The sequence below is a fragment of the Acanthochromis polyacanthus genome, chromosome 6, assembly GCF_021347895.1.
Source record: "Acanthochromis polyacanthus isolate Apoly-LR-REF ecotype Palm Island chromosome 6, KAUST_Apoly_ChrSc, whole genome shotgun sequence".
NCBI lineage: Eukaryota > Metazoa > Chordata > Actinopteri > Pomacentridae > Acanthochromis > Acanthochromis polyacanthus.
The window spans coordinates 43677221-43699405 of record NC_067118.1 but is presented as its reverse complement, the minus strand read 5'-3'; the positions used below and the strand labels follow the sequence as shown (position 1 = coordinate 43699405).

The 22185-nt window shown below is 41.7% G+C and overlaps 1 protein-coding gene across 38 annotated transcripts in view; it reads left to right on the top strand.

Moving 5' to 3' along the window:
- Positions 1–2834: 2834 nt before the first annotated feature.
- The window catches only part of prkar2aa (protein kinase, cAMP-dependent, regulatory, type II, alpha A), a 54527-nt gene continuing 35176 nt past the window's right edge, over positions 2835–22185 (top strand). For all 38 annotated transcript variants that reach the window (XM_051949486.1, XM_051949470.1, XM_051949478.1 and 35 more), the window contains exons 1-2: positions 2835–3473; positions 4276–4560. In XM_051949486.1, the coding sequence (XP_051805446.1) occupies positions 4314–4560 (247 nt within the window). In that variant the 5' untranslated portion in view covers positions 2835–3473; positions 4276–4313. The remainder of the gene's footprint in view (positions 3474–4275; positions 4561–22185) is intronic.

The window sequence follows — 22185 nt, the reverse complement described above, 5'->3', positions numbered from 1 at the left end:
GTGTCAGACTGACTTCTTTACTGATCCAAACATTCCTGTTTTTATTGACGTTTGTTTTAAAGCTTTTATGAGAATGCTTTGAACTTCAATTGAACAAAAACACAGAAACAACTCATAAATACACTTTTCTATCTGCTGCTTTCTCCATTTATTATTATTGTTTGTCTTCTTGTCTACTTTATAAAGAGTTTGATTGTCTTGAAAAGTAATATAATAATAATAATAATAATAATAATAATTAATAGATCTTTTTATCTTTACTCACTTTATTTTTTAGTTTATAAAAAGCATCTCTGAGTGTCTTGAAAAGCACTATACAATGATAATAATAACAATAATACTAATAATAACAACAACAATAATAATAATGGTGTGTATTTATTATTTGATTATTATTATTATTAGTTATATATGGTTTCATCTTAATTTCAAACAATCCAAAGGAAATGATTTCAGTGTATTTTCAGTATCCTAAAAAAAACAATTTCCCCGGGATAGAGCCTGATTATCTCTGGATTAAAGGACCTGATTTCTGTTGGAGTTCCATGAGTTGAAGGAAAAGATGCAGGAGAAATTACTCCAGGAGGCTGCAGAACCCACAGGAGGCAGTAGGGGGCAGCACTGAACCATGGAGGACCTCCTGGGTAGATGGATAGATGGATGGATGGATGGATGGATGGATGAATGGATGGATGGATGGATGGATGAATGGATGGATGGATAGATAGATGGATAGATAGATGGATAGATAGATAGATAGATTTGTGTCTCATTTTAGTTGTCTTTTTGTATTTTTTTGTTTGTCTTTTGTTGTGTTGATAATAAAGTAAAATCCTCCATGGTTCAGCTCCAGGTGACTAAATGTTGTGTTCCTTTGTAGACACTCTGATCTGGAAGCTGTGATGTGGAAATGATAAACTGAGGATGAATGTGGATGAAACTGAACTTATTTGTCTTCATAAATTTCAGGTTGTTCATGATATAAAAAAGATAATTCCTTAAATGTGAACATTTCTGCACTAAAACAAAGGAACTATTATTAGGAGTTGTGGTTATTTAGAGGTTATTATGCTGTGGTTTTACTGGTTTTACTGGAGATCAGACTGGTTTAATGTGGAACCTGGACTAAGATGAGTTTGACTCCTCTGTGTCACAGTGCTTCTGTGGTTTATGATGTTTGTGTAATAATCTGTAAACATTCTGCTGTGTTAAATGTCTGTTTTTCCCTCCATGCTGAGGTGATTCTCCCAGCAGAGGGAGCCTGGAGTTCTGGTTTTTCTCTGTGTTTGCTGGAAACAAAGACCTCAACCAATCAGAAACCAGTTCAAGGAATTAAATCCGGGCTGGTTGTGGCCATGGCAACGGCTTTACCTCGGTGACAGCTGAGACGTGGAAATGGAAGAGGAAATGCTGCAGGTGGAGCTCAGTAAATCTCAGAATAGATTCAGATCCACTCTCAGTGACCCGCTAACCTCTGGCTGCTTCCATCTCCAGGAGAAACCTGACTGAAAGCCTGGATGTAGAGCAGAGGGAATAAGAGCAGGATGGAGGAGGAAACAAGACGCCTGCAGGTGTAGAAGGTAGATCAGACCTATGAAGGGCCTGGATGATGAGCTGCGGGATAGAGAGAGAAATACGGACCTGAAGAGGGCAGAGAGGGGAAGTTTTTTTTTTCTTTTATGATTAATACCAACAGGTTGATGGTATTTGAAGGAAGGCTGCAGACTAGTGGCTGTATTAGTATGTCTGCTATCAGTTTCACATCACACCTAAATATAAAATTACATAATTAGTGATGAATGAATGATCAGATCAACAGAATAGAAATACTTTATTGATCCCCAGCAGCAAGCAGAAAGAGTAAAGTGACCACCAACACAAATACATAAGCACCGATGACTGATAAGAAAAATATATACTTCAAAGATGCACAATAAAATGTAAAATATATTAGAAATCTTTAGAAATATTAACCAAAATATTATAATATTAACCTTCCTGTCAAATTGCTCAAATTGACCCATTTTAAAGAGAAAAAAATCTAAAATAAATAAATAAATAAATAATCATTAAAATATTTTTTCGGTATGAAACTTCTTCTGCTTGGTTTAATAAATATAATCGAAATATAAAAAGGTTCATTTCACATATTGCCAAACCCACCTTGAATGGAAGAGCTGTTCATTTATCAATACCATAAAAAGAAACAAATATCAAATCAATGTCATGTAAAACTATTGTATTTTATATGTAGGTCTTTCCTGTTTCAACATTAATTTTGTTTCATTACATTAGAAATACTAGATGATTAAAAAAATACATGAGCTTGAAGAAATACCTGCCAACATGCCTTAATTTGTAAAGACTGCATATATGAGGTATGATATATGACATGAAAAAAGAAAACAATGACTAATTTAGATCTAAAGGGGGAATAATCGACTTTCCTGCCCATAATCTTATCACAAATTACGTTATTTTTTAAATTTAAATGTGATTTGAAAAAGAAAACAGTTATCAAACATTCTGATGTTTGTTATTATAAATACTAAATGATAAAGGCTGCAAGAAATAGGAAAATGTTAAATGATATAAATAAGTATTTTGGCATTTTACATTGCATTTTTCAGTTTAGTACCTTTTATTCCTTCCTAAATGTCACTTCTGTGGGTGTGGTCCTCCTGTCAGTGTACTAATATGGTTCTGCCTTCAGTCCCGCCTTGACTTCCATGACTGCTTCCGATTGGCTGGAGTACAACAGAGTTGAATTCTGATTGCTATAGCGAGCTGTCAATTTGTGTCAAACAGCTTGTGCTCTGTCGGTAGCCACGCCCCTTCACGCTTTCCGGAGCTAGCGGTTCGTTCGCAGCTCTGAGGATCAGCTCGCCGGGAGGAAGGAAACGTGCTTTGGGTTCATCTTCCAGGCTACTCCGGTGTTACAAGCAGCCTTTCCTGCTAGAATATCGTTTTTTAAAAAGAGATTTTGTTTTTTTTCGCGGCTGCAAAAACAGCAACTAAAAACAACAACAAACGCATATCTGGAGGCTGCTGCAGCGGAGTTCCCAGGAAGAAAACAGCTAACTACTAGTTAGCAGCTAGTTAGCCACTGAGCCCAGTTAGCCCTCCAGCTAGCCAGCCTCTTTTTTTCTTGTTTTCCTTATTGCCACAGTAAGTCCCACCCTCACCAAGTCCGTGAACGTTGAGAGGCTTTTTTCCTTCGTCTCTTTCAGTTTTTAGCCAGCATCCCGGTGCCTGGCGTAGTAAATAAATTAGCATCTCCGGTTAAAAAAAAAACTGGTTAGCTGGTGACGCTAAAAAAACAAAAAACTGTTAGCTCGACAAGTGTGTTCTGTGTGGAGGGATCCGGGGCTACACTGGCAACGAGAGGGGCTAAAAAGAAGAGGAGAAATAAGAGCGGACAGAGAGGACACCGGGAAGGAGGGACTGGCTGCTTTAGCCGGGGACAGAACCACGTAAGTACCGGTGGAGTTAGCTCCTCTAACGGCTTACCTACTCAACAGCTCCGTTTATCCGGCCGCTGTAATATCTGTGTGTATGCTAACCCTAACCCTACAGCAGTAAGTGTGTGTGTGCTAGCTCTACTAAGCTAACGGTTCCAGGCTTCCTTGAAGGAGGCTCACTAAGCTAGCACGGTTAGCTAGCTCCCTGATGGTTTCAAAGTGACATTTGCGCTTCAAATCCTGGCTTAGACTGCGTTTGCCGCAGTTAAATAGCACCAGGTCGGTGGAGCCGGTCCAGCCAGGTTGGATCTGGGTGTAGAAGGAGCAGAAAGACATCTTATACCGGCTGGTTGTCTGGGAATGTTAGCTTATTAGCCGCTCTGCTAGCAAGCTGCAGCCGGCCACCCTCCCTAGCTTACAGCTGGGTTTGTGTCGCTGAATTTCTGCCACTGTCTCCATTCTGTGTCCACCCTTTGGTAGATGTTGGTTTCATATCTGCTGGGTGCAGCTGTGGAGACTCAGAGTTTGGTGTTCAACCTCAGATAAAGTCCTCCAGCAGCCCTTCACGTGCCCCTGACCCTCCACCAGCTCATAGATATAATGTAGTATAGTAAATGATAATGTAATATCTTGTTTTTGCAGTTATTTCCTCCAAGTGCAGAGCTGTCACCATTCACATAGTTTACATCCACAGCACTCAGTGTCCAGCCTTAATAAAAGTCAGTTAGGAAACTCTTCACCACATCTCCACCCAGCCCTCAGACACCACCACAACCATGTGTTTAATAATAAATTCTACTTTCCTCCTCTCCAGATAAACCAGAAATCGCTGCCACCGAGCTGCTTGCAGCCATGAGCATTGAGATCCCAGTGGGGTTGACGGAGCTGCTGCAGGGCTACACCGTGGAGGTACTGCGACAGCGACCGTCGGACCTGGTGGATTTTGCAGTTCAATACTTCACCCGCCTGAGAGACACCAGGAGTCAGGATGGGTCCGGCTCGGGAGGCAAGACGGGGAAAGGAGTGATGTTTGATGGGGAGCCGATGCAGACAGAGTCCAACGGCGACGACGACGAGGATGACGACTCCGACTTTGAGCGTAGGTTCTCGTTTTGTTTGCTGCTGGAGGTGTTTGTGTAAAACAGAGCAAACTGTTTTATTGAGGAGTTAGAAGGTGGAGCTCTGTCTCTAATGGAGTCTGAAACCATCTCATTTCTGTCTTGTGGGATGTTTAAACAGCTGACAGTTTGGAGAAACTGTCCTCGTCTGCCAGTCATTAATCTAGGTCTCCTCCATCCTCTAAATGGGTTGTATGGTTTAATTTGAACTATCGAGTCTCAAGGCCTTTAAAGGTCCAATTTAGTTAAATATAACTTTCTGGTTCTAAAGTTAACTTTTGCAAACACTGAAGAGAAAAAGATCCTGGAAGCCTTTTAGCAGGACAGAGTCTGGACTTTAAATTCATCCTGTAACAGATATAGAACTTAACAATGTACGTTTGTAGTGTTTAAAGAATGATGCAGTGTTGTCATAGCAACTGTTAATACATATTTACACCTAGTGGTCTGTAAACGGTCTGTTGGTCTGATCCTTGACTCTCCTGCATCCCTCCATGTGTCTTGTAGAAGATGAGAGCTGCTCAGTGTTCCTCTGAGATCTCCCCTGTTTCCTGGTGAATGGAGGTTTATAGCTGAGCTGATCCACTGTGATCATCTGTGATCTGGGTTCTAAACTTCAGTGACTTGAGCAGAAATGTGGTGTGAATGCAACTGAAGCCTGTGAAAGTAGAGCTGTGGCTGAACAGATGCTGAAAGCAGTTTGGTTTTCTGAGGAGACTCTGTTGTTTCAAACTTCAGTTGTAGTTTAGTGCTGCTTTATTTCTGGGTTATCTAGGAGGTCTCATGCACATCTGGCCTCTGCTGAGAGCGATGTTGGACAACCCATCCATCCATCCATCCATTCTATATACACCGCTTTATCCTCACTAGGGTCGTGTTGGACAACCCTGTTATTGTTATTGATATTTTTATCCCCCGCCTCCGTCCGAGATGAAGGGGACAGCTTTTCTCAGAAACTATTACAGCTAGGATTACGAAATTTAGAGTGTAGCTTCACACCATGGACACCTTGATCAAGTTAGAAAATGAGACCTGTGCTATAATATTTAACAGAGTTATGGCCCTTTATCACTATTTTGGATATAGACTCATAGACATCACATGTGGCGGGGGATATTGATGACCATGTCGTCTTGTTATTATTGTTGTTATTATTTTTATTAACCCTGTGGAGGATACGAGCCGGCTCCAAGTGAACCAGGGATTAGTTTGTTTTTGCTCACACTGCTGGGTTTGTGTGTCTGTGTGTGTGTCTTTCTGTGTGTGTGTGTGTGTCTTTCTGTGTCTGTGTTTGTGTGTGTGCGCGCTTGTGAAACCTCAGTTTGGTTCTGACTTTATTTCACTCCCGTTCAAACTCCACCTTGGTGACGACGTGACTCAGTTCTTTCCTCCTGATCAGGAATCGTTGTGAGTTTGTTCCTGTCCTCGTCCAGCTGGTTGAAAAAGGACAGAGTTTTGAGACGCTGCAGGGAGGGAAGCTTTGCTTGGATGCTGTCGGTCACACATGACTTCCATGACATTAGATTATCCATCCAGGCCTGTTCCTCTCCTCCTGATGGGAACAACAGCAGCTGTATAATCAGTCATGTGCTGTAGCCTATAGGTCTACAGACTGCTACAGCACCGCTAGTTAACCAGGACTCACGTCACAACAGTAAAACACCAAAATAACTTTAGTCTCTTATTTAAAACTTACAGAACAGTCTGATGATCCTTTTATTTCTTCAGGTGACCCAGACCAATCAGACTGTATTAATTCACCCCCTGCAACACCAAAATAATGAAAAATGCAAATAATGTGCCTCTATTTCTCTCTTTGCAGCTATAAGCGACACATAGCAGTCAAAGTGTTATTAGAAGTTCTAGTATGGGCTGTAAGAACCCCAGCCCTGGATAGATTTAGCTGATGGATTATTTCAGAACACCATCCAGTCGGAAAAATAATAATAATGTCATTAATATTTAAAAAATAAAGACAGTTTAAATCTAAAGGATGCTCTCTTTAGATAATTATTTTGCTGAAGGTCGGTAGAAAGTCGTTTCCTTCATGCTAACCCACTTTATAAGTAAGACAGAGACTCATTGGGGGTTTTGACCCCTGGTTAGGCGTATTGTTGCTGTGAAACGTATTTCTGTAGAGGTAGTTCAGGTGGCCTTTAACAAAGACAGAATCAGCTCTGGAGCTTCAGTGTGGAGTCCAGTTTCTCTATAAGAACCCAGTGTGTGTAAATCCAGTTGTTTTATTAGACAGCTTACAGTCCGATGATTCACCAGCAGCTCTTAACCTTTATTTCTGCTGCAGGAAATCGTTGTGCATGAGTGTGCCGGCTAAACGCCTGACATGTAAATGAAGTGGATGGCTGTTTTTTAGTATTCCCATGGATCAGACACTTTACTCCTGACGTCATATTTTACAGGCTGTGTTTCTGGAACTGTTGCTGCTTAAACCCAGAGCTGGATCTCTGCAAAGCTGCTCAACAAAGGATGTGTTGTTTTCACTACAAACTGTTGTGCCTTCATCGTATGGAGAGATTTATAGTAACCATCTCTCTGCCCAAAGAAGACACTGACTGGAATCATCTTTATCTCACGGCTGGACTTAATTTAAGGATATCTGTAGTAGGACTAAATATCTACTTAAACAGACTTACCTGTTGAATGCTGATGGATTCAGGCTTTTTAAAGAAGGAACTGAGAGAAAAAGAAAAGTATTTATGCAAAAATAAAGCTGCATTGCTATAAGGGGTCTTCCTGATTTGTGTCTGTAGTTTTTATCTTTCTGGTGTCAGTCTGTGTTGATCAGGAGGGTGAATGGATGAATGGATGCCTCTGTGACTGGATGAGTGGGGCTTTTTATTAGACGATGGATGGAGGACAGTCCCAGGGATAATAGGACTGAATTAAATGTGTTTTTATGAGACAGACTGCAGGTTTAAAGCAGAGACTGTATGGAAGTGATGGAGGGAGGAGAGGGCTGGAGTCACCTGGATACACAACAAGACTTTAAATCCTTCCAGAATAATGGAGGTTTTAGTTAAAGATGCCTCTACAGAGTGTTTTCTTCCTGAAAAGCGTCTTTCAGCGTTTCAGTATCCGACCCAGGGTGTGTTGTTCTCGTTATTTATCACCTCTGGTGTTCTGAAAGCAGAGGCCTTGAGAAGACTCGCAGCATCAACAGAAGCCTCTGAAGGGTTTCCTCCTCTTTTCTTGCTCAGTAAATGCAGGTTTTCCCAGATGGTTGGTGTTCATTTGGGAATGCAGATCTTCTGTTGTCATTAAACATTAAATTATGTCATCAGACCCGCTGCTTTGGTGAACACAGCTAAAACCTGGAGGATATCTAGGAGGACAGCTCTCTGAGCATCTGCAGGTCCTTCAGAGCTTGAAGAATTCTAAGTGTCTGATTTCAGTGGCATTATAAAGGTCTTACATGATCTGCAGTGACGTGTAATGAAGTGTTGATGTGGCGTTTAGGTGCACGTTTCTCCCCGTCATTCATTCTTTCTTTTTCTGTCATCCACCTTAAAGAAAATCAGGTTTTTCATGTTGAGATGCATAAAGCTAAGGCCTCATGCTCCTGTGGTTACAGAGGAGAACATCCAGGAAACGTGTGTCTGTTACAGAACATCAGGATGCCCCTTTAATGGGTTTAAACCGCTGGTTGTATTGGTTTTTATAGTGTTTGAAACAGAAGCTCTGCTAGCAGAGAATTATTCCAGTTTCTGCTTCCAGTGATCAGAAATTCATCATCAGCTGAGAGCCACAGGGTTCTCCTGCAGACCAGAACCTACCAGAACCTACGGGTTAATGTGGGTCTTCTGTGTAGTGGGACCATGTAGTTTCTGTTGAAGCTTAGAGTTAATGCAGCTCAGAGGCTTATAGAACACAGTGGGGTGAAATTCTGCCTCTCTGACCTCCTTCTGCCTCCACCCTCAGTTCTAACCCTCCTACCCTCCTACCACCCTGCTTCTAATTCATTTGTCTTTTCCATTTCTCTACTTTCCCTCTGAGTTGTGAGATCCATGAACCCGTAGGTGCTGATAATTAGAGGAATATTCAGAGATGTGTTCATCATCCCCCAGGGCTCAGTGTGTGAGTGTGTAGGTGTCATGTGACAGGTGTGTTGTGCAACAGGTGAGCTGATTAGTGTCCATCCTGTCCTGTAGGCTGCAAGTAAATCTGATGCATGTTAGCAGAGAGACGTCTCTTCGCTCAGTCTGGCTGTTTATATACTCTACCTGCCCACTCCTGCTCTTTCTCCTTGCTTTCTTTTCCTTTCTGTCTTGTTTTGTACATGTAGAGAAATCCAGGTGTTCAGGTGCAGCCTGCAGGTGTGTGAATGTGAAACACCTGTTAGTGTGTTCTAATATGTCGGTGGTAAACTGAGCTTTACAGGATAAGGATCCCAGAGAGGGACTGTGTTTAATAGTAAAGTTAAGGAGCCAACCTTTGCTCCATTATTAATCTAAATACCGTGCTGAGGTAAACGAGCTGCTGTCAGTAAGCTGTTTATGGTGCTGTTGTCAGATGACGTTCAGATTACATAACGAGGATTTTGTCACCGCAGTGTCAGAATGACTGATTTACACGTAGTAAACTGCTGTTTCAGATGGAAACGTCTGTAAAAGGACCCTGCAGCTTAACTTCATGTTTAGTCACATGCAGAAACAGCAAAGTTAGAAGATCTGTTGTTACGACTTTTAAACATGAGCATAGATGGAGATCCAGATTCTGGTCGTCATGAAGCTGTTTTATGTTGATTTAGTCAGAAAACATTCCCACCAAGGAATAATGATTAGATCAGCTGGCTGACTGTGACACACCCTGACAGATGATGCCTGATGCAGTTAGAAAAATGTAGACGTTTGTGTTTGTAAATGAAAATAACATTGCCAGTGTTTCATCCCTGTGGCTGTGCTACCTGTTACCTGTAGGGTCTCTTCTGTTTCTCTACCTGCAGAAGCTTTAACAGTCTCTCGTCTTCCTTTTTTCCTTTTCTGTTTCTCTACCTGCAGAAGCTTTAACAGTCTCTCGTCTGTCTGTTTTCATTCCTTGTGAATCCGGTCTGCTGGTTGTCAGCCCTCCTGCCTACTTCTCTGTCGTCATCCTCCTTTGTTTCTCTTATCTTTCTGAGTCTCTTTCTTTGAATATCGCTGGAGTTTTATCACTTTGTCTCCCAGTCAACCTTTTTCTTCCCCATTCTGTCTGTCTCTGTCCCATCAGCAGATATCAGTAGACGGTCTTCTGGATCATTTATGTATTTCTCTCTGTCTCATGAGCATCATAGTAAACATTAATAATAATAATAGCTGTAATATATTGTGTTTTAAGCCACAGTTAAAGTCAGAAACACTCTTTAGTCATAGGAATGATTTAAATAACCGTATTTATCTGATCTGGATGCAACTTGTTGTTTCTCTGCATCTGCTGGGACACTTCTATGATTAATTAGAGGACACAAAGCAAGCCGCAAATGAGTTTATTTATCATTAGGACTTCCTACTAGAAGTTCATATCAGAGAGCCAAAGCTGGAACGGAGGAAAAGTTTAGATGTCTAAAAACAAAATGAAATGGATCCTAAAACAAACAACGTAGTAAAACAAAGACACCAGAAGAGATGGATCCGGTGGAGTCATCATGTGGTTTAGCTTCTGTTTACTGATGGAGATCATCTGAACTTTGCTACTTCCTCGTTCTCTGTCCGTCTTTAGTGACACTGAAAATGAGGAAACATCAGGGGCTGGTAGCCTGAAATGTAGGGATATATTTTATTTATTTTGCTGCTAAAACATATTCAAGAAACACAGTAGATCTGAAGGTCCTAATGTTGTCTGACTGCTGTCCTGTCGGTCCATTTAAAGCCTTTCTGTAGATTTATTAGCATGAACAGCCGGATTAAACCCCTTAATGCAGCAGGCTGGTGGTGAAGACTTGTTGTGTCACCGTGCTGGTCTGAATGGCGTATTAATGAGGATGTGTTATTCCCTCCTCAGGATGTTGTTCACAGCTCTCTGTAAATGACTTCTCACTTCAGGCTGCTCTGCTGATTGGGAGCAGCAGGTAACGGGCTAAAAACTCTGTCCTCGTTGGTTTAAGTTCCCTCACAAGCGAAACGACAGCGCAGATTGTTTATGGAGAAGATATGCTTTTAGCGCTGCGTTCATGGTGATCTGCTGCTTTAAGAGACGGTAAAGAGTTTGGCCTCGTACAAGTGGCTGTTTTTAAAGAAAAAACACTCAGTAGACCTGAACTGACCCTCTAACTCTCTGTCCACCAGAAAAAACTGAATTATTTAGTGGAAGAGAATGTTTAGGTAAAGGAGTAAAATCCAGATGGTTAATTCTGCTGCTGATTCGATCAGTGCATTAAGTGAAGTCTAACAAAATGCAGTTTCTTGGGTTGAATAATGACAGTAAAGCTGGAAATATGCCCCATTTACTGACTGTCCTCTGGGGACAGACGGGGGAGGACAGAGAGGAAGAAACAAGAATGCCGTAAGATAGGAAATAAATTAAGGAGGATGGCAAAGATATGAAGAGAGCCAAAAAAGAACGAGGAACTCAGTTCTCAGAGCTTCAGGACTCCATCCTTCCTGAAGCAAACAGGCTTTGTTTTCTCTTTACACTTTTTCCTTCTTTATTACAAAAGACACCAGAAAAGGGAAGATACAGGTTGTTTCAGCTGTTGTTAGTGAAGATATAAAACAGGAATAATCAGTTTTAACCTCAGTAATCATTTAAATAGTGGTTTAGTCAGTCATTCTGTATGCAGAGTTTAACTGTCCAATATCTGACCATGCCCTCTAAAATATTCAGTTACTTCATCATTTATGGGGACTTTTAGTTGCTGTTCAGTTCTCTTTCTGTGTGACCAAGTTTATAGACTCATCTTTAAATATCTTCTCCAACTGATTGTAGTTTCATGTCTATTAAACACCTGGCTGTTAGCAGATTATTTAGTTTACATGATTAAACCATCGTAGATAAATGGTCACCATGAGGAAAATGAGAAGCTGTAATGTAACGTACCTTGGTGTAATACAAGGAGCTAATTAGAATAAGAGCAGTAGTCAGTGTAAATATAGTAAATCAAACCTTTATCCACCTTATATTAATCAGATAATTTTAAATAGTAGCTGCTCATTGACTGTAGTATCTGCAGAGCTGAGAATCATTCCACCAACAGCGCTGTTTGTCTGCATTTCCCAACCTCTGTCTGAGATAAGAGTAAGTTGAGCAAGCTTTAGGTGCTGGTGGTTCAGTTTTTATCACTTTCAACCCAAGATTTGCACAAGAAGAGTGAACATAGCTCACAGGATCGCTCGAAACATCTTAAGACCTCCACACTGTGTGATTTTTAACAATCTATAAGTTCCCAGCTTGCTCCGCTGTACGACATGAATCTAAGAATCTTTGGGCACGACGTGAAGTTTGCTCTGTGCAGATTAACGATGAAAACTCAGCCTATGATATACGTGGGTTGAATAAAACGTCATCAGCGTGCACCGTCCATCCATGAAAAATAAACACCCGAAGCATAAACAGAGCTCCTACAATCGCAGGGAAACTAGACAGACATGAACCCTACAATCACAGAGAAACTAGCCAAACATGGACCCTACAATCACAGAGAAACTAGCCAAACATGGACCCTACAATCACAGGGAAACTAGCCAAACATGAACCCTACAATCACAGAGAAACTAGCCAAACATGGACCCTACAATCACAGAGAAACTAGCCAAACATGAACCCTACAATCACAGGGAAACTAGCCAAACATGGACCCTACAATCACAGAGAAACTAGCCAAACATGGACCCTACAATCACAGAGAAACTAGCCAAACATGAACCCTACAATCACAGGGACACTAGCCAAACATGAAGCCTACAATCACAGGGAAACTAGCCAAACATCAACCCTACAATCACAGGCAAACTAGCCAAACATGAACCCTACAATCACAGAGAAACTAGCCAAACATCAACCCTACAATCACAGGGAAACTAGCCAAACATGAACCCTACAATCACAGGGACACTAGCCAGACATGAACCCTACAATCACAGGGACACTAGCCAGACATGAACCCTACAATCACAGGGAAACTAGCCAGACATGAGCCCTACAATCACAGGGAAACTAGCCAGACATGAACCCTACAATCACAGGGACACTAGCCAGACATGAACCCTACAATCACAGGGACACTAGCCAGACATGAACCCTACAATCACAGGGACACTAGCCAAACATGGACCCTACAATCACAGGGACACTAGCCAAACATGAACCCTACAATCACAGGGAAACTAGCCAAACATGAACCCTACAATCACAGGGAAACTAGCCAAACATCAACCCTACAATCACAGGGAAACTAGCCAAACATGAACCCTACAATCACAGGGACACTAGCCAGACATGAACCCTACAATCACAGGGACACTAGCCAGACATGAACCCTACAATCACAGGGAAACTAGCCAAACATGAGCCCTACAATCACAGGGACACTAGCCAGACATGAACCCTACAATCACAGGGACACTAGCCAGACATGAACCCTACAATCACAGGGACACTAGCCAGACATGAACCCTACAATCACAGGGACACTAGCCAAACATGAACCCTACAATCACAGGGACACTAGCCAAACATGAACCCTACAATCACAGGGAAACTAGCCAGACGTGAACCCTACAATCACAGGGAAACTAGCCAAACATGAACAGAGCTTTCGCCCTGCTGACATTTATGTGTTTTGAGAAAAATCACAATAAAAGGAAATATCTATGGTTTCATGGATCTACATCCTTCCATGCTTAGTCCTGTTTCATCTGGTTGTGGTCCGAGCTGGAGGATACGTCTGAAAGTCTTCTGCTGCCACAACTCTACCAGACTGTCTTCTTTGTTTGAATCCCACAGACTTGTTTTGATGCATTTTGTCTCCATAAATCATCTATGTTGGTTTATTGATCAGTGCATCATTTCATCCTGCATTTCTATTGGTTAGTTAGTTGTCGTAGGTCCAGCAGCATCACACTGTGAGATGATCACCCAGAATTTTATGGCAGCTTGTCTTTGATTGCCATGACAATGGCCGTCCTTGAACCTGTCTCTCAGTGAGACGTAGGACCACCGATTTAGAGCCCAGACCATAGATATCACCACCATTCTCTCACTGTTGGTGTCTTTGCTCTGGCTTCGAGTGTAGAGCTCTTCAGTGATGGTCACAGTGATAGAACGTCGTTTTCTCTGAATTCAACCTTCAGACTCCATTCATGTTCATTCAGCATCACGTCTGTTGTTGTATTGAAACCTTCACTTTCCTCTAAACCTACTGTCTCACTCTCACAATCCCTCTGTCTCCCTGTCTGTCTGCATGTCTGCCTGCATGTCTTCCTGTCTGTCTGCATGTCTGTCTGCATGTCTGTCTGCATGTCTCCATGTCTGTCTGCATGTCTCCATGTCTGTCTGCATGTCTTCTTGTCTGTCTGCATGTCTTCTTGTCTGTCTGCATGTCTGTCTGCATGTCTCCCTGTCTGTCTGCATGTCTCCATGTCTGTCTCCATGTCTCCCTGTCCCGGTCCAATCCCATTAGACGCTAAGGCTTAGGGAGAGGAGAGGTTATTAGGGCGGTTTAATACGACTGTCTTTGGCTCGGTAAGAAAGAGAATTAACCAGAGGGACGAGTGGAGAAAGACAGAAAACATGAATGAGATGAGGAGACTGAATGAGAGGAAACCAGTGGGTTCCAGCCAGAGTAAATATCAGCCAGATGCAGTTAAATCCTGACTGCTGGGATTGTCCACCCTGTTGGTCTGTTTGGCAGACGGGATATGAATACTGTTCAGAGGTATTCTGAAAATACGCTGGGTTAGTAAACTCTTTAAAGAGAGCTTCTGGTGATTTCCTTTACTTCTATGAACGGGTTTCCATATTTATGTTATTCTACTGTGCCTGAGCTTCCATTATTGTCCAAAAATATAAAACATCATCAGTAAACCACACTATTAGTGGAGTTTATTAATACAAAATAAAGACACTGAGGTTTATTAAAAATGGGCTCTATAGAACAATAACCCCGATCACTCTGTCTCTGCAGAGGTTAGGGGTTAGAGTTAACAGGTTAGGGGTTAGCTCAAGCGTAGTCACTCAGGTTAGGGTTAAGTCAGAGCTAATAACTGGAATCCTGCCTAACCTTCGCTGATGCCAGTTTCTTAAGTAGAAAAGACATTTTGAGTTTCAGGTGGGTTGCGGGTCACAGGTGGATAGATGGAATGACCAACTGGTTAAACCGTGTTCCTTGTAAATATCTGCTTTCTAGATTATGTGACAGGTGGATAAATGGATTGTATGAGGTGACAGTTATCTGGGTGTGTGTTGATGAACTCTTCACATCAATTCAGGTGTAAGAGAGCAGATGTTTCAGGAGACTAAGACCAGCAGATAACTGGTGGCTGAAACATCTCAACACATCAGTAACGAGTATATTCCATCAAACCGGCATCACTGCTTTAATGTCTTTGTGTGAGCTGGTGGAGAATCTTCACTCATGTGGATTAAGTAATACACAGAGCCATAGTGGACCCAAATCTGCTGAACTCATTCCGGTCTGGGGTCTTTTTCCTCTGAATCTGACTGGATTTTCTGTTCCATCATCGTGTCTTTGATATCTTGATAGTCTTCACACTAAGAAGGTTGGAATCATTTGCATCTCATTGAAAGACAACAGAAGAGTGAATGAACTCCACCAGAGAGAAAAATGTCTTTTCTTCCACCAGTGAGGAGCCAAACAACCTGCCTTTACAATAAAACGGATTCACTGGGGTTCATTGGGGAATAGATGATCCAGACTGTACCTTTATCATGGTGCTCTAAACTGGCACTGGTCGCCATGGAAACCGCTGGCCTTGGAGCTGCTCTCAGCCAATCGCTGCTGGAGGTGACAGTGATAGGCGTACAGATAAAGTCGGAGGTCAGCAGTAGTTCACAGCCCTCTCTTCTGTAACAACTCTCTTTATCGGTGTATTTGCATAGCCTTGATACGAGCGGCTCGGTTCTGATAATGTTGGTTTGTTTAACCTCTTATTTTTTATCTTCCTGAAGGCCAGCTGCTCTGTTTACTGTCCGTCAGTGAGAGACCCAGTGATGAAAATAGTAAGAGGAAGAGCTGTTTAGGTTGTATATATATAGCTGTACATTCTTTAAACTGCCTTCCTTCAGCTACTTGAACCGTAATTATAGTGACATACAGTAGGTCTGACTGGTTCACTCTGGGACCTGTTCACTCTGTTTTAGTGACCCAGCAACAAGAACCCAGGAGCTGCAGGTCAGATGGTTTGGAAGTTAATGAGCTAACTCCAGACAGGAGCTGGAGATGTGTAGGTTTGCAGTTGTTCTGTGACTGTAAATGGTCTTCTTGCTCTTGTTTGGCTTGTTTAAGTTGCATCGTAGGGGTTTGATCAGAGCAGGGAAATGTTGGTTTGCTGGTTTACTGTCATACAGGAAGTCAGTAGACCGGATACTGAGCTGTGTTTAATGCCATGCAGCTTCTGTTTTATCCTGGGAACCATGCTGAGGTTCAGTAAACATTCTGCTGAACTGGACAGACCCAGAAGACATCCTAATTATTCATGTTTAACTTTTTTTTCTTTTTTTTTTTACTTTATTAGACTTAGCTGTATGTGGGATTTGATGCTTCTCATGCTTTTATCTCCTAAATAATTACAGGTAGGGGTGCAAATACTCAGCAGCATTATCAGTCAATAGTCAGTTAAATAGAGTGAAATAAATGCTTCTTTAGCAGCAGACACATGATATAATTCATTTTATGGTAGGAACTACATCTTTTCCGTATGTTGGCCTTTACCTCCACAGAAGTCTTGGTCATAATGAACCTTTACCTGAACCCTGATCAGGATAATGCACGTTCTTCTGTCTCTTTGGTTACTAGAATCTTAATGGTTTAAGCTGTTAATTAACTGGTTAACGATTATGCATTAGCATCCCTAGTTTCAGGTTCATTGATTTCTAGTTCTTTGTCTGAAACAGGAGCTGTTTAAATTTAGAAAAACACAATAAAGACTAACTATTAGCTCACCAACTGTAAATGTACAGACAACCTGTAGTTTCTGTGTTCAGACTTGGACCAGATAAGATCAGAAAGGATTCCTGTCCTCCACATTCTCCAGGTGACAGATATCATCCTCAGGTTCAGCAGGTTTAAGTTCATATCTCTGATAATCACTGATAACAGCAGAGATGGTCAGACTGCATGCTGCTCATACCTGGACTGTTTTCACAGAGATGTTTTTAAAACAGTCTGAACTCACAGATGGATCCTGAATAAGATCTGTTCCCACTGACACCCGCTAACAGCGTTAACATTAGCGTCCTAAACGGTCTCAGATGGTCCCAGTGTTCATGGATGTCCTCGCTGCTCTGTAGGTTCCTGTCTTTACCAACACTCAGCCATGAGGGCTGGAAGTGCTGCTAGAAGCTCCACTGTTGCCCCATGAACTCCTCTTTCCTGTTATTACCCCAAACATCTGCCCACCGTACACCTCCAGCTCCATTCCTGCCTTTATCGCTCCTTTAAATAGTTCTCTCTTTGAACCTTTTTTTCAGTGTCAGCAGTGGAATAAAACATGAAGTTTACTACACTTCTTGCTACGTTTTCTCAGTAAATTGTCCTAACCGTTAAGTTCTCCCATAAGGCCTTTATTTTGAGCTGCGTTGAACAGAGCTGAGCTGCTTTAACGTTACAGCTTTTTAACTTTATACTGCTGATTAATGCAGATGTCTGTCTGGTATTTGTTGTGTGTTTGGCTTCAGTCTGTCTTTGCCCAGCTGGCTCTAATACTCATACAGTACTTCTATACACATTATGGGATGTTTTCACACTCACATTTAGGAATAAAGTTGTCCTGATCCACGTTATGATGTCGGCATTAAAGCAGTACCAGTAAGGACCAGAACTACTGGTTCTCCTCACTGATGTGAAGCTTCCAGGAGGAGGAAACATGTCGGTTAGAAGAAGCGGCTTATTGGCCTCCTGAGAAAAGGAGTCTGGGAAAAGAAGCTCATGAACAAACTGAAGTCATTCCATCATTGTCAGAGCTGCTACTGTTATTTCATTGGTTTATCACCTAAAACCAGTAGAATTAATCCTGATCCCTGTTTGAGCTGACGTAGTTTTCTCTGTAGGGAAGGAGTTAAAGGGTTAAGAACTGCTGGTGGATTAGGTTCAAAGCTGGTTAGTTGGTTAGCTTCCATGTAGGATAGCTTGTCTGTGCACCTTTTCCTATTTGTTACTGTGCACTAATATAAAATAAATCCTGTTAAACTCCAGCTCCTTCCCCCAGTGCTGCCCTGCGTACTTTAATGGGAATATGGTGGTATTAACGCCCCGGGTCATGGAGGGGATTTCCACAGACCTTAAATAAGCTCTTTCTCATGGCGCTGGAGGATATTCTGAAAAAGCCTCTGCTAAATGGCATACGCTGCCATTACTGTTAGAGCTGATAGACGCTTTCTGTCTGAATATTACTGAGGTCAGTAAACGCCTTCGCCAGGTTCTGTTAGGCTAAAGGCTGTAAAACAAAGGAAGCTGGAGTTTTTCAGCTAAATTATGTATCGATCAAAGTTTGTTTTACTGACATTATCCCTAAAAGTGATGTGAATAGTCTCAAAGAGAACGACTGTTGAAGGATTGAATTCTGAAATCATGCTTTGAGGTTTCACTCTGATAGATTTGAGCTTTTCTTTCTATGAATGTTTCTCCTGAAATCTGCGACCAGAATGCCATCCAAACTTTTTTTATATTTGCCAGCAGCCTCCATGATTCTTTGGAAAGGGGAAAGAGGCTGAAAAACAGAAAAAGACCTCATAAATGCTAGTTCACATGAGACTAATACTGCTACAAACTTCTGTATGGTGGAGGACAGTTGGTAGTTTGCAGAGGAATTTGTAGAAATTACCGTCATTCTGAATTAGTGTGGAGTTAGCGTCACAGATGACCTTTATCATTTGTTTATTTATTATTTAAAATGACCAGAGGTTCTCAGATAGTCCTGGTCTGTGAGGGTTTAGTTGTGATGTTCTGTAAAGTCCAGCTCCACTCCTCTGGAGTAAATAAAGTTGCTGCACCTGAAATGAAAGCTTCATTAAGTGATGTTTTTAATATAGAATGTTTAATAAATGACTCACTCTAATGTGTCTGAGGATCGCTAGAAGTGGAAGTCACAGTTAGCTCCCGAAGGCTGCAGAGAAAACCAAAGGAAAATAAGTGTTAAAGTCCTGACCAGCTGACTGTGGAAAGGAGAACACTTAGGAAGCCAGAACCAGACGTGCACATTAAGCAGAGGGATGTGGAACCAGCAGCAGGTTTCTGAGGTTAAGGACTACATGTTTACTTTGGAGTATGTTTTCCCCACGGTGGTCAGAAACGATCCAGCTGCTGCTGTAAGCCTGGATTCTAGAGGAATCAGGGAAATCTGTTTAGAGACGTTGAAGTAGACGGCAGTAGAGATAGACGGGTCAGATTAAAGGGGTTAAACAACAACCCGGTAGTGGAGGGAAGGAGTTAACGCCGATGCAGCTAGCAGCAGGACAGCACAGACTTCCTTTTAAGGTCCGAAGTCTTTGGGACAGGCAATAGAGGGGGTGAGATACCGGGGAAGGGAGGGCAACGGGACGGAGAAGGAACGAGACGTTTTAGTGGGCGATAAATGAACAGAGTTAAACAATGGGAAAGATTTAAAGACCTGAAGGGCGTCGTGTGGCGAGAAACATGGACTGAAACACTAACAGAGCATGAGAATAACGGCACAGAGGAAGTTTGACAGAAGAGGAAAGTGTGGGCTTTGAACGAGGATGAAACTTTATTTTTTCTTGGCGAGGATGTAGAGGGAATGTAAGGACTCAACCAGAGAACAGACAGACGTAAAGAAGATATAATACTATAGAGAGAGGAAGGAATAACCAGAGAACAGACAGACGTAAAGGAGATATAATACTATAGAGAGAGGAAGGAATAACCAGAGAACAGACAGACGTAAAGGAGATATAATACTATAGAGAGAGGAAGGAATAACCAGAGAACAGACAGACGTAAAGAAGATATAATACTATAGAGAGAGGAAGGAATAACCAGAGAACAGACAGACGTAAAGAAGATATAATACTATAGAGAGAGGAAGGAATAACCAGAGAACAGACAGACGTAAAGGAGATATAATACTATAGAGAGAGGAAGGAATAACCAGAGAACAGACAGACGTAAAGAAGATATAATACTATAGAGAGAGGAAGGAATAACCAGAGAACAGACTGACGTAAAGAAGATATAATACTATAGAGAGAGGAAGGAATAACCAGAGAACAGACAGACGTAAAGGAGATATAATACTATAGAGAGAGGAAGGAATAACCAGAGAACAGACAGACGTAAAGAAGATATAATACTATAGAGAGAGGAAGGAATAACCAGAGAACAGACAGACGTAAAGAAGATATAATACTATAGAGAGAGGAAGGAATAACCAGAGAACAGACAGACGTAAAGAAGATATAATACTATAGAGAGAGGAAGGAATAACTAGAGAACAGACTGACGTAAAGGAGATATAATACTATAGAGAGAGGAAGGTTCAGCAGAGATCCTGGTAGATGATCCCACAGCAGCATGAAGACAAAAACACTTCAAAAAAAAGTGTTGGAATGTGGAAGTCTTGAAGGGAAAAGCCAAAACAGAGATAGGGGGGAAAAAATAACAAATAAAAGTTATCTAGTCCAGTTCCAAACTCAATAAAGGATAAAGGTGGATTGACCAGAAGGTTTTCACTCCCCTTCCTTAAAAACAGCTGTAGCTTCAGGACAACGCTAAACGTTACAGAGAACAGTCCTAGTAGGTTTAATCTAACCCACCTCTGGGTCTCTGCAGGGTTTATATACCTGCCCTGATGTGTTTTAGTAGCTGAGGTTGATGTGTTTCTGTATTTCTATCTTTCTGAGTGTCGGTGGTTTCTTGTCACCACATTTCTGTTTGTTTTCATCTTCTCTGTACAACATTCAAACCTGTCCTGGTGATAAATCAGAGGCTGGAGGCTGGAATGAAGCAGTTTTCTCACACGTTCATAAATCAGGCTTCACTTCTGCATACGAGTTCAACCAACAGCTCCTGTGTGTGCATGCGTGTGTGTGTGTGTTCTTGTACTTGCTACATGGTGAGGACCATTTTCTGCATTTAACTATCAAAGTGAGGACATTTTTACAAAGTGAGGACATTTTGGCCGGTCCTCACTTTGAAACAGCCATGTTTGAGGGTGAAGACTTGTTTTTAGAGAACAGGTATGAATTGAGGTTTGGTTAGGGTTAGGGTAAGGATTAAGTTTAGGCAATCAGTTGTGATGGTTAAGGTTAGAGTAAGGCTCTAGGAAATGCATTACGGCTATGGATGTCCTCACTAAGATAGAAGTACAAACGTGTGTGTGTGTGTGTGTGTGTGTGTGTGTGTGTGTGTGTGTGTGTACGTGTGTGGAATATGACTTCACCTGACAATAACTGCATTTCTACTAAAGATGACCAATAGAGTTCTTATGACTGATCAAATACTTCAGTGACACTATATTAGGAATATCAGCCCAAAAATACAGACTCAGTGTAACTAAAGTGAATAGAGCTGAGACTTAAAATTACCTGAATTAAAATGACCTCCTGACCACCAGAACCCTGTCAGTTCTGGACTATGTGCTGTCTGTACGCATCATGATTCCACATGAAAAATAACTCCCAGAAGAGTTTATAAAGCTGACAGTGAGACTTTCATAGAGATGGAAATGGATCCACAGTTCCTAACAGTTCCTAGTTTCTTTACCTGTACCCAGCTGTTCCTACACTGTTTAAATCCACTAGATTGTGGCTGTAGGTTCATGTTTAATCTGAGTTTATCCACCGGTTGCTGGTTTCTTTACCTGTACCCAGCTGTTACTTCACCTGTTGGTGTCCTGCTTTCACAGTTCTTCCTCCTACTTTGTGCCCCTGATGTTTGCTTTCCTTTAACCTCTGGATTTCAGCTCAGTCCTGCCTTGTGATGAGACATTTGTCACCATGCAGAACTTTGTGCTCATTTATTTTCTCATGGAGTCATCGATCTAACAGCACAGGGTGTTAACTGCAGTGTTTAGTAGATGAGTTGTTTTTTTTTTAAACTTGGCTGTGAATGTTTGAGGCAGAGCTGAAGAGAACACTTCTTATGCAATCATCAGTGAACTTCTCAGTCCTTCCAGCAGCTCTACTGACCTCAGACCTGCTTCAGGCCATTTCTGTTGCCCTAATTTTCCCAGTGTTTTTATTTTAGGATCTGAAGTGGAGAGAATAGATCCAGAAGCCCTCTGTGACTTCTATCCCACTGCCTTCCACATCTCTGTGGGTTTCTCAGCAGTCTCTCCAGTTGTCACCAGTTTCCCAGCTGACTCTCATATGATCCAGCTGCTGGCGTGGAACAGCCTGTACTAATAACACACATTAACCCTGGATCCTAATTACAGTTATGATAAAGCACAAGCATAATCCCACTGATGCTATCCAGAATA